This window comes from Carcharhinus amblyrhynchos, chromosome 1, assembly GCF_965287045.1.
Source record: "Carcharhinus amblyrhynchos chromosome 1, sCarAmb.v2.hapA, whole genome shotgun sequence".
NCBI classification, from domain to species: domain Eukaryota; kingdom Metazoa; phylum Chordata; class Chondrichthyes; order Carcharhiniformes; family Carcharhinidae; genus Carcharhinus; species Carcharhinus amblyrhynchos.
The window spans coordinates 37,473,428-37,486,363 of NC_137324.1; the positions used below are offsets into that span (position 1 = coordinate 37,473,428).

At 41.0% G+C, this 12,936-nt stretch overlaps 1 protein-coding gene across 7 annotated transcripts in view; it reads left to right on the forward strand.

Moving 5' to 3' along the window:
* The window catches only part of LOC145356518 (putative E3 ubiquitin-protein ligase HERC1), a 296,484-nt gene that overhangs the window by 228,286 nt on the left and 55,262 nt on the right, over positions 1-12,936 (forward strand). For all 7 annotated transcript variants that reach the window (XM_080209293.1, XM_080209754.1, XM_080209365.1 and 4 more), the window contains exons 59-61: positions 94-195; positions 6,155-6,328; positions 10,751-11,035. In XM_080209293.1, the coding sequence (XP_080065419.1) occupies positions 94-195; positions 6,155-6,328; positions 10,751-11,035 (561 nt within the window). The remainder of the gene's footprint in view (positions 1-93; positions 196-6,154; positions 6,329-10,750; positions 11,036-12,936) is intronic.

Genomic DNA, 12,936 nt, shown 5'->3' on the forward strand with positions numbered 1-12,936 from the left:
AATTTTTCTATTTATCAATTTGTTAGTGGATGAAACGAATTGAATGTTACAATTTTATATTTGTAGCTGTCGTCTTTTATGCTTTCTTCTCAGGATGGTTCAGTTCTACAGACAGTGGTGACTGGTTTAGGGTCAGTTGTTGGCATAGCCTGGATTCCAGATATTGGAGTGGTAGCTTGTTCCAGCAGATCAAAGGTCAGTGGTCATTTTTTAATTGTTAAAACAAGAAATAAGACAAGTGATAGCTCCTTCTGAAACTTCATGTCAACAATCAAAAATAGCCTAAGAAGGAGCTTGCATTTGTCCTGCCATTCTCAGGCCATCCCAAATACTTTTTGAGATATATTCATTGTTCTGATGTGGGGAAATCTGGCAGCTGATTTTTCACACAGCAAAGACCCACAGGCAACAAGATAAATGGCCAGGTAATTTGTTGCAGTAATTTAAAAAAGCAAAATATTGTGGATGTTGAAAATTTGAAAAATAATCAGAAAATGCAGGATAAACTCAGCAGGTCTGGCAGCATCTGTGGAGAGAGACAGAGTTAACGTTTCAAATCTAAATGACCTTTTTACAGAACCTGCTGCAATTTTCAGTGTTTTCTCCAGTGAGGTTTTTAATTATCCAGCAGCATTCAGGACTGGATGTGACTACAGCAGAGCTTTGATCTGGTCAGATGGTTGTGAGATCAGTTAGCTCTGTCTATTGCATTCTGTCTCACTGTTTGCAAGTAGTCAGTCCTCTGCTGCAACTTCAGCAGGTTGACACCTCATTTTTGGATGAAGTTAAAGTTTATTTATTAGTCACAAGTAGGCTTACATTAACATGCAATGAAGTTACTGTGAAAATCCCCTAGGCCTTGTGTGGCTCTTGGCATGACTTCTTGCACTCTTTTTTTGAACTAGGGCTGGTCCTGCTGGGCCATAAAATTATAGATTGTGGCTGAATACAGTTCTGTTGCTGCTGATGACTTATCATGCCTCATGGATGCCCAGTTTTGAGTTGCTAGATCTGTTTGAAATGTACCCCATTTATCATTGTGGTAATGCCACAACATATTGGAGGTTTCCTCAGTGTAGAAATAGGCCTTAGTCTCCCCAAGGACTGTGCGATGGTTGCTCCAACCACTACTGTCATGGACAGATGCATCTGCAACAGTGGATTAGTGAGGATGAGTTTGAGTTGCTCTTCCCTCTTGTTTGTTTGCTCACCATGCTGCAGACACAGTTTAGCAGCTTTGTCATTTAAGGCCAAGGCCGTTTGTTCAGTAGTGGTTGTGAGCCACTATTGGTGTTGGACATTGCCCCTTAGAGAACTTCCTGTGCACTTGCTACCCTCACCGCCTCTTTCAGTTGGTGTTCAACATGGCATCTGAGGGAGGTGCAGGAAATTTTCTTCCCCTGTTTGACCTGACGCCATGATGCTTCATGTGTTCTGGAGTCAATGTTGAACACTCACAGGGTAATTCCCTTCACTGTACCACCACCTCTAGTAGGTTATGTCCTGCCAGTGGGACAGGACATATCCAGGGATGGTAATGGTGGTAGCTGGGACACTAAGTATGACTCAGTGAGTATAACCATGTCAGGCTGTTACTTGATTGTTGTGTGTGACCACTTTCCCAATTCTCATACAAACTCCCAGATGATAGTAAAAAGGACGTTGAAGGGTCAACAGGGTTTGTTGCTGTCCTTTTCCGTGCCTAGGTCAATGCCGAGTGTTCTGTCTGGTTTATTCCTTTTAGACTTCATAAAGGTTTGATATAATTGCTGGGGCCTTGAGAGAAATCCTTGTATCCTCACTGGCTACAGGAAAGGTCATGATGTGGAGATGCCGGCATTGGACTGGGGTAAACACAGTAAGAAGTCTCACAACACCAGGTTAAAGTCCAACAGGTTTATTTCGTAGCAAACTCCACTAGCTTTCGGAGCGCTGCTCCTCCATCAGGTAAGTGGGAGTTCCGTTCACAAATAGGGCATATAAAGATACAAACTCAATTTACAAAATAATGGTTGGAATAAGTGTTCTCCAAGGCGGTCTTCATGACACATAACGCAGAGACTGATAGCCAGGTTGCGCACACATGAGGACAGTCTCAACCGGAATCTTAGGTTCATGTCACATTACCTGATGAAGGAGCAGCGTTCTGAAAGCTAGTAGATTTGCTATCAAATAAACCTGTTGGACTTTAACCTGGTGTTGTGAGATGACTTACTGTACAAGGGAGGTCCCAGAGGACGGGAGAATAGCCAATGTTGTACCTTTGTTTAAGAAGGGTAGCAAGAATAATCCAGGTAATTGCAGGCCGGTGAGCCTTATGTCAGTGATAGGGAAATTATTGGAGAGGATTCTTCGAGACAGGATTTACTCCCACTTGGAAATAAGTGGACACATCAGTGAGAGGCAACATGGTTTTGTGAAGGGGAGGTCATGTATCATGAACTTGATCAAGTTTTTCGAGGAAGTGATGAAGATGATTGACGAGGGCAGAGCAGTGGATGTTGTCTACATGGACTCCAGTAAGGCCTTTGACAAGACCCCTCATGGCTGAGTGGTGCAGAAGGTGAAGTCTCATGGGATCAAAGAAGACAGAAGATAGCAGTGAAAGGATGCATTTCTGAATGGAGGGCTGTGACAAATGGTGTTCTTCATGGATCAGTGCTGGGACCTTTACTGTTTGTAATATATATAAATGATTTGGGGAAAATGTAACCGGATTGATTAGTAAGTTTGCAGACGACACAAGGGTTGGTGGATTTGCGGATAGCAATAAGGACCATCAGAGGATACAGCAGGATATAGATCAGTTGGAGACTTGAATGGAGAGATGGCAGATGGAGTTTAATCCGGGCAAATGTGAGGTAATGCATTTTGGAAGGTCTAATACAGATAGGAAATACACAGTAAATGGCAGATCCCTTGAGTATTGATAGGTAAAGGGATCTGGGTATACGGGTACACAGGTCACAAAGTGGCAATACAGGTGGAGAAGGTAGTCAAGAAGGCACATGGCATGCTTGCCTTCATCAGCCAGGGTATTGGGTTTAAAAATTGGCAAGTCATGTTGCAGCTTTATAGAACCTTAGTTAGGCCGCACTTGGAATATAATGTTCAATTCTGGTTGCCACACTAACAAAAGAATGTGGAGGCTTTGGAGAGGGCACAGAAAAGATTTACCAAGATGTTGCCTACTATGGAAGGCATTAGCTATGAGGAGACTTGGTTTGTTCTCACTGGAGCGACAGAGGTTGAGGAGAGACCTGATAGAAGTCTGCAAGATTATGAGAGCATGGACAGAATGGATAGTCAGAAGCTTTTTCACAGGGTGGAAGAGTCAATTATTAGGGGGCATAGATTTAAGGTGTGACGGACGAGGCAGATATTTTACACAGAGTGGCGGGTACTTGGAACTCTTTGCCGGTAGTGACTTTTAAGGGGCGTCTTGACAAGTACATGAATGAGATGGGAATAGAGGAATACGGTCCTCGGAAGGGTAGGGGTTTTAGTTAAGTCAGGCAGCATGGTCGGTGCAGGCTTGGAGGGCCGAAGAGCCTGTTCGTATGCTGTAATTTTCTTTGCTGTTTGTTCTTTGTTCATAACTGAGTGATTTGCTGGGCTATTTCAGAGGACAGTTAAGAGTCAGCCACATGGCTGTGGGTCTGGAGCCACATGTAGGTCAGATTAAGTAGCTTTAGTTACGTCCATGACTGTAAAAAAAAACAAAAAAAAACTGCCTGTAGCTGTGACTCTAACACTACATTTTGCACACTCTTGTTTCCTTCTCTATGAACGGTATGCTTTGTCTGTATAGCACTCAATAAACAATACTTTTCACTGTATACCAATATATGTTGCAATAATAAATCAAATCAAAAGTAAGGACAGCGGATTTCCTTCCCTAAAGAATGTTGGTGAACCATTCACACAAAAAGTATCACAGACTTCTATCTAAACACTCTCAAAAACATTTTCTCCCTTATTTATCAAAAAATGATTCTTTAAACACCACACCCTTTAAATCACTTCCTGCTCCAGCCATACTTAGAAATTGTAGAATCATGCAGTGCAGAAAGAGGCCCTTCGGACCATCGAGTCTGCACTGACCACAGTCCCACCGAGGCCCTATCCCCATATCCCTACGTATTTTACCCACTAATCCCTCTAACCTATGCATCTCAGGACACTAAGGGGCAATTTTAGCATGGCCAATCAACCTAACCCGCACATCTTTGGACTGTGGGAGGAAACCCATGCAGACACGAGGAGAATGTGCAAACTTCACACAGTCAGCGACCCAAGCTGGGAATCGAACCCAGGTCCCTGGAGCTGTGAAGCAGCAGTGCTAACCACTGTGCCACCGTGCCGCCCAACCACTGTGCCACCGTACCGCCCATGTTTCATGTTGCCGTGTTTCAGAACCAAATGATTTTGTTCAGCAGCCTAATGAAAATAGACAAATAGTATGCTTGATGTTTAAAGGAAACAGCTCCCAGATATCTTTGATTTCATTTATTATTGTCACATGTATTAACATACAGTGAAAAGTATTGTTTCTTGCGTATTGCCTTTACAGACAAAGCATACCGTTCATAGAGAAGGAAAAGAGAGAGTGCAGAATGTAGTGTTACAGTCATAGCTAGGGTATAGAGAAAGATCAACTGAATGCAAGGTAAGTCATTAAAGGATTGTTAGAGAATTTAAAAGGGTTAGAATGAAGTTTTAGAAGCATAGAACGAGAGTAAAAGATGGAATTAGAAAGTATGCTGGGCACAGCTAGCAAGAAGTTGCCTCACTTGGGCGCCATCTTGGAAATTTGATATCATCAAACAGCATAAAAACAGGCATATTAGTGAATATAATGGCCTGGATTATACCAAGGGTAGTTCCCCACACCTCATTGTTCATGTCAGAGGATGATGCCCTTCTCCACTTACTGACTCATTTTAGTTTTCTGGGTGATATCCCTTGAATTAGTATTCACCGCCTGCAGAAGAAAGTCTGCCTCATAATGCTGTCATCCAGTGGAGACCCAAAGCTTTGCACACCAGACAGAGCAATAGCCACTGTTGGTAATGCAAGTAGGACAAGGAGATGATATTTAGTGATGGGCCTGGACATTTAGGGTAGACTTGAGGCAGAATTAAGGGAGAGCCTTTGGTTGGCATTGGGTGCAGCATGAGGTATCCCGCAGGGTTAAACCTCGCAGGCTACCTGTTGAGTACCAACATCTTCCCCTGCCCATTAAATCAGAGCAGCAGTAGGACGAGGCCCTTAACTGGATATTAATTGTCCACTTAAAACCTTCAATTGGGCTCAGGTGGAGGGCTCACCTAATGCCTCCTGCCACTTGTAAAATCATGGGGGAAGGCACACCTCCAATGACAATGGTGTCCTAATCTATATCACCACCTGTCTGCTTTCAGCCCAATGTTTTCACATGTTACTAACAATGGCCTTCATAGCCATGTGTAAAAAAATTGGTCTCAAAACAAATGACAGACTTATTCAGTTTCTGGAGCATTGGAACTCTGAAAACAGAAAAGGGGAAGACAAATAACTATTACAGTGAAGGAGGGAGAGAAATCACCTTGGTAATAGAAGAGAAAGGAAGATGTGAGGGAAAGAAGAGAGAGACTTCAGAGGGTGGTGGGAATTAAGAGGGGGGACACAAGTTAATGAAAGGAAATCAGTCATAGAAAATATGACGACCCTAAATGAGAGTGGGAAGGGAAAATAAGAGACTGAGACACATCTCATTGGTCTCCATTTGGAGAGGCAAAGAAAATGAGGTTATGTGAAGGACAGAGAGATAATCTTGTAACCAGAATATTGGAAGGTAATTTTTTTGATAGATAATGCTTCTGTTGAATAGAGAAGGCTGTTGAGACTAAGAGGGAGATTAAGTAACACCCTTTTGATTGAAAGATGAAATTAAATGGTTATGCAGTGATCTCTGATTTCCCCGGGGCATGGGAAAGATGGTGCAAAGTGCACTACTATTAACAACACATAAGAAAGGCTTATTTAAATATATATCAATTGTGATGTACTATTGGGGTATACTAGACATTTGTTATGATAATATTCACTTGGGAAGAAAAGCTTGTTTTGGAATGAATTATAAATTTTCTGAATATGTTTCCCCTCCTGCTAGGATGCCCTTTTAATCAGATGTTGCCCAGAGTGGATCTCTCAAAACCACATCTTAGCATCCTGTCGAATGGCTCTCCGAACACAGGGTATTATTGGATTGAATAAGGCTCCCTGTATGAAAGTATTTATTGAAAGATTGCCTTTGTTGCTGCGTACACAATTTGCATATGAAAAGGTAATAAATAACACATGCACGATTGGGAATAAAGTATAAGAATGGAAGAATTAAGCTACCAATTTTTCAAATCTTTTAATGATACTTGCAGATAAATAAATCTGCATTGCTATCTGCTTCCAATCTTGATATTCTTTCCCTTTGCTAATCTTAATGTATTTAAGACTGACTACTGTTTCTAAGTTTCACTTTTTACTAATTTTGCAACGTTTTTGCTTCTCTAGCAGCATTACTCGCTTCTAGATATTCCTGTGGGCATCTGATCTATGTAATATACATAATTGATATGGAAGATTGTGTTGCGGTAATATCAATTTCAGATTGCAATTCCAGATGCGTTAAAATCTCCTGAATCAAGCTCTATGGTAGAATCCATTTTAAAATGTTAACATTTAACTGGAGTTTTGTCAATAGGTGACAGTGATTGACATTTTCAGTGTTAATTAACTCCCTGAATAATATTGGATGCTGTGTTTTGACCATGAGAGTTCCCTTACAGTTTCATTACAATATCACTAAGTGTATGAATGTGCAAGCTGTACTCATAAAAAGCACAGTAAGAGGACAAAATGCAACGACTGTCTTAACCTGAAGATTACTTAAGCAGAATATCCAAGATCTTTTTGCTAGACTAAACCATGTGGATATTGTTTTCCAGAAACACGCATTTTCCCCTTCCCAAGAGTACATTCTCTCCTCATCCAAATGTACAACCAACAGCCTTGGGGCACCGCAATACAGCCGATACTCAAAAATCCAATCAACATTGTACCCATGTGCGAAAGTCTCCCCTAGATGCACCCTTAGATATATTAGTAACTTCTGTGAGTTTATTCGTAATTCGCAACATTTAAAATTTGAGGTACAGTTCTGAGCATGCTACCTACAATCAAAGATTACAACAAGTATAGACATAGATTCTCAAATAATTTGTAACCACTATAGGGATCATTTTTGGAGTTCTTGCTACTTTCAGGAAGCCTTGACCATTGTTTACACACCAAAAAAAGTTAGATTCTGCATGATGTTGCATTAGTTGAATGAAAGAAAAACTATAGGAAATGTGTTGTGACTTTCCTATGCTCCTCACCAAGTCCTGTAGCTTGATGTCAGATATGACAATTAAGTAGAGTTAGATTTCCATGAAGTTGAGACAGCTCTAGAACCATTCAAAAATGGCAGGTAGGACCTGATTCCAGGATTCCTGCAGCCATTCCCCGCATTGGCAATTTTGACCAGTATTGGATAAAGGTGTGTGTAGTGAGCTCACACCCTGCACTCCCAACAGGCCAAATCCATTGGGGAGTCAGCCCTTGGAGTTGGGTTCACTTCTCCATGATACAGCCCCTCGATGGAGTTACCTCATCCTGGAATCCCGTGAGATTTAACTTTATGCAACAACTTACCATGTGGTTCCTTGTCAAAGACCATGCTAAAGTCCGTTTAGAAAACGTCGACTATGCTGCCCTCATCTACCTTCTTGGTACCTTTTCAAAAAATTCAGTTAAACTCACAAGACGTGATTTTCCACTCTCAAAGCCGTGGTGACTGTCCTTAATCAATCCTCACCTCTCTAAATGCCTGTAGATCCTGTCTCTCAGGACACCAACTTACACACTACAGACATTAAACTCACCAGTGTGTAGTTCCCAGGCTTTTCTCTGAAGCACTTCTTAAACAAAGGCACAATATTTGTTACCCTCCATCTTCAGCAATCTCACCAATGGCCAATGCAATCTCATGTTCCCTTTTTGCCCTCCTATTTCCTCTCTTAACTCTACTCTGACAATCTCTATATTCTTCAAGGGATCCCTTTGATTCCAGCTGCCTATGCATTTCATATGCCGCCGCCTCCTCCTTTTTGACCAGTGCCTCAAAATCCTAAGTCTTCCCTATGTCTACCAATCTTGCCCTTCACTCTGAAAGGAATGCGCCTTCCCTAAACCCTGGTTAACATACTTTTGAAAGCCTCCACTTACCAGTCGTCCCTTTGCCTACCAACAAACTCCTGAATTCAACTTTTGAAACTTCCTGTCTAATACCATCAAAATTGGCCTTACTCCAATTTAGAAGTTTAACTTTTTGGCCAGATCTATTCTTCTCTATGGCTATCTTAAAACTAATGGAATTATGGTTACTGGTCCCAAAGTGATCCCTCATTAACACTCCTGTCACTTACCTTCCTTATTTCCTAAGAGGAGGTCAAGTTTTGCCCCCTCTCTAGTTCAACCAGCCGCATACTGAATGAGACGTCCCTCCTGAGTACACTCAACAAATTTCTCTCCGTCCAAGTCCTGAATACTGTAGCTGTTCCAGTCAATGTTGGGAAAGTTAAAGTCCCCTACTATTACCACACTATTCTTCTTGGAGCTATCTGTAATCTCCTTAGATATTTGCTCCTCAATTTCCTGTTGACTATTTGGGGGCCCGTAGTACATTCCTATCGAAGTAATCTCTCTCATTTCTCGGTTCTATCTTTATAAACTCAATCGGCAAACCATCAGATAAATCCCCTCTCAGTACTGCTGTGATGTTCTCCCTAAAGTAAAATGCAAGTTCCCCTCCTCTCTTATCTCTTGTTCTATGTTCCCTGAAGTATCTGTACCCTGGAACATTGAGTTGCCAATCCTGCTCCTCTCTTAGCTATGTTTCAGTAATAGCTACAATATCTTAGCCCCATGTGCCCATCCATACCCTGAGTTGTCTGCCTTGCCTTTCACGCCTCTTGCATTGAAATAAATGTTGTTTAATCTAGACTTTCCTTGCTCTCTGCCATGCTTTCTCAGACCATCTGTCCTGTCATGTTTTACACATACTCCCTGTGTTTTATTTCTCTTAGTCTAATTGGACCCATTCACTGAGTTCTCCACTGTTTCTAATACTGTGGCATATTTTAATTTTTGTCTTCTGTTTCTCAGCCTTCCACTTTTTTCCCTTTACTGCCTTTTGTTTCTGTCCCCATTTTACTTCCTTCTGACTTCCTGCATCGGTTCCCAACCCCTGTCACATTAGTTTAAATCCTCCCTAGCAGCACTCCCTCCAGGACATTGGTTCCAGTCCTGCCCAGCTGCAGACTGTTTGATTTATACTGGTCCCACCTCCCCCAGAACTGGTTTCAATGTTCCAGGAATTTGAATCCCTTCGTCTTGTACCACCCCTCAAGCCACGTATTCACCTTAGCTATCCTGACATTCCTACTCTGACTTGTCAGTGGCACTGGTAGCAATCCTGAGATTACTACCTTTTTGAGGTTCTACTTTTTAGTTTAACTCCTAACTCCCTAAATTCAGATTGTAGAATGTCATCCTGTTTCTTACCTATATCGTTGCTGCCTATATGACCATGAAAGCTGGCTGTTCCACCTCCCCCTCCAGAATGTCCTGCAGCTGCTCCAAGACATCATTGATACTTGCACCAGGGAGGCAACAAACCATCCTGGAATCGTGTTTGCGTCCGCAGAAAAGCCTGTCTATTCCCCTTAGAATTGAGCCTCCTATTGCTAAAAGTCTGCCACTCTTTTTATTCTGCCCTCCTGCACAGCAGTGCTGTGCTCCTGGCTGCTGCCATCTTCCCTTGGTGTGCCAGCTCCCCAAAGTATGAAAAATGGTATATCTGTTTGGGAGGGAGATAACCGCAGTGGACTCCTGCACCTTTCCTATTCTCCCTCTGTCTGGTGGTCACCATTCCCTATCTCCCTCAGTAATTTTTATCTGCAGTGTGACCAGCTCATTAAACACACTATCCACGACTTCCTCAGCATTGTAGATTGTCCATATTGAATCCATCTGCCGCTTAAAAACCGTCAAGCAGTCTAACAGGAGCTGCAGTTGGACACACCTCTTGCATGTGTGAGAGCCAGGGGCACTGGAAGAATCATAACCTTTGCAGTACTGCTGATTGAGGTTGAATAATGTGGACTGATTTAAAATTAAGATTCTGGAGATTTTTGCTTGATGATAAGGGAATAATTTCAGAGTTTTATCTTCAGAATTTTAGCTATGATTATTCACTTCTCCAAATCGCTGAGTCAATAGCAGGGCAAATTGTATAGAAGCAATGAATTTCAAGAATCTTTCTTCTTTTGCACACATCCCATTCTTATCTCTGCTTACTGAAGATATGTCTTCAAAAAGACAAAATAACGTATGCTGACCTGTTTCTTAAAAGAGAGGCTGGACGTTCCTATTTATTGCTATCATTTAATGATGATAATAGAATAATTAAACTGTACAGCAGTTTGACATGATTGTGTGATAATACATGTAAATAGGTGAAAAATATACATTGTTCATAAAAGGACAATATTAAATAAATATGGATCTTCCAGTAAACACTTGAATACAGTGACAGCAGATGAGTAACCAATCAAATGTTAATCTGTCAGAATCATACCTACATAACTCGTTTCTTTTAATTTTCCAGTTGCATGTAACCTGTGGAGATCAACTGGTACACAGCACCTTCCTGCAAAGTTTGGCCTCTCTTACGGTTGGCCTATGTCTGGACCAATTTCTTACCAGAACAGCAGATCCACCTCACCACAAAAACAGTACCCAGGAGCCACCTTCTTCAGAATGGGGTTGGTTAGCAACTTTCTCAGCTACTATTAAAAGTGCTGAAGCTCTGGCAAAAGGAACAGACTTCCCAGAAACCTTTAGTGTTCCAGATCTCAAACAGGATTCAGAGTCAGATGTCATCAAAGCACTGGTAGGATTTTAAAAATGTATTTTTATATGCATGCTTTAAGTATTAATATTCGGTTCCTCCCTCTCCAAAATAAACTTGAGGTTGGATAATTATGCCTATCAGTCCATCTTTGATCGCTGTTAGGTAATTGCCACGTAACCAACTAAATCCAGAGTTATTGGCTGGGCATTTATTATTCACCATGCCTAATTGTCATGAGAAGATGATATTGGACTGCCATTTTATTTGCTGCAGTGGTTTGATGTAACTAACTGGCTTGAAGACCAACGTTTCATGGCTTATCTTTCCACCTGACAAGTGAATATATTTGTTTAGCTGTGTGATGTAAAGATGAATGTTTTGCGCATCTGCAATCTAGAGTTTTTTAAGCACTGTATCTGAGTGAGTAAAGAAAAGAACTTCACGTTGAATTAGTTCCATTTCAAGTCATTACACTTATTATGTAGGACTGCAAAAGTTTATACAGCAAAATTCCGTAAAAACAATTGTATAAATTATCAGTTAATTTTGGGCTTTTTTGGTAATTTTTTTTAGGGATAAATCTTGGGCCTGTACAACAGGAAATTCTCTTCTTCCTTTTTGAATTATGCCAAAAAATGTTTTATATCACCTGGGAGGAAAGGTGAGACCATGAGAAGATAGCACCTCTGACAATGCAACATTCCCATTATAATGCCCTTGATAGCAGTCTAGATGATATGTTAAAGTCCTGGAGTAGAGTTTCAGACCACAGGCTTGAGTGCTACATACCACTAAACCAAGCTAATACACTTAATGTGAGCTACAGTAAAAAAAATGAGAAATATGAAGATATTTGATACTTGAGAGAGATTTAATCAAGTATTGCATTGATAATACAAGGCTGAAAATGGCACTTTCTATGTACATTAATATTATTCCATGTTGTATCAGTTTACATCTTTCCTCAATTGAAATTGTTGAGATCTGCATTAGTGAGTTTCCATTGACACCTGTCTGATGTTTTGAGTGGACTTAGCAGTAAGTGTTAGCAAGCTTCTCAATTAAGTTGGACGACACAGTTAAGTCTGATTGAGTTCCCACACATATAATCTCCACCAGAACTGTGACTAGAGGAAGATGCTTGACTACTTTTTTTAATCTCTGTCACCCAGAGCATTGAGGCCAGTTATAACACCCCAAATTCCATCCAGATCAGTTAACTCAGCACAGACTAGCAATCGAACATGGAGCTTGAAGACCACTGCTTTTCTGCTTGAAGTTTGAACTTCGGATATATAGAAATGTGCTGCCTGGATACCTGCTTGGATGCATTGACACATCATGGGATTAATTCTGACATCAGAGACTTGGGCTAAATGTCCTGGACTTGCCCAGAAAGTCATTGCAGGATACTTACCCCTGTTAGTCACAGGCGTAGGACTTGGGTTAGATTTACAGCAGAAGTTATATCAGGAAGGTTTTTTTTCTTATACACCTCAACCTTTTCCCTCCCTATTCGCTTACACCTCTTTCCTACCTCCACCCCCACTCACCAGCATTAATTTAGTATTATAAATACTGGAATGAATCAAAAAGCTCTATATAAACAATTTAATCTACTTAATTCCACTTAATAGCAAACTTAGAAAATAAATCGATAGTGTTTAAAGATTAGATATTATTACTTTTTTTATCGGACCACACTTACAGTACTGTAAAATGCACTTTACCAATGTAAATGTGTTTCAAGTATTCTCTTGTGGGTGAGTCCAGAACCAGAGGGCACTTTTTTAAAATTGGAATAGCCCTTTTAAGACAGAAGAGGAGAAATTATTTCTCTGAAGGTTGTGTGACTTTGGAACTCTCTATGTCGGAAGGCAGTGAAGGCTGGGTCATTAAGTATTTTTGAGGCAGGTAGATTCTTGTAAAGCAAATGATTC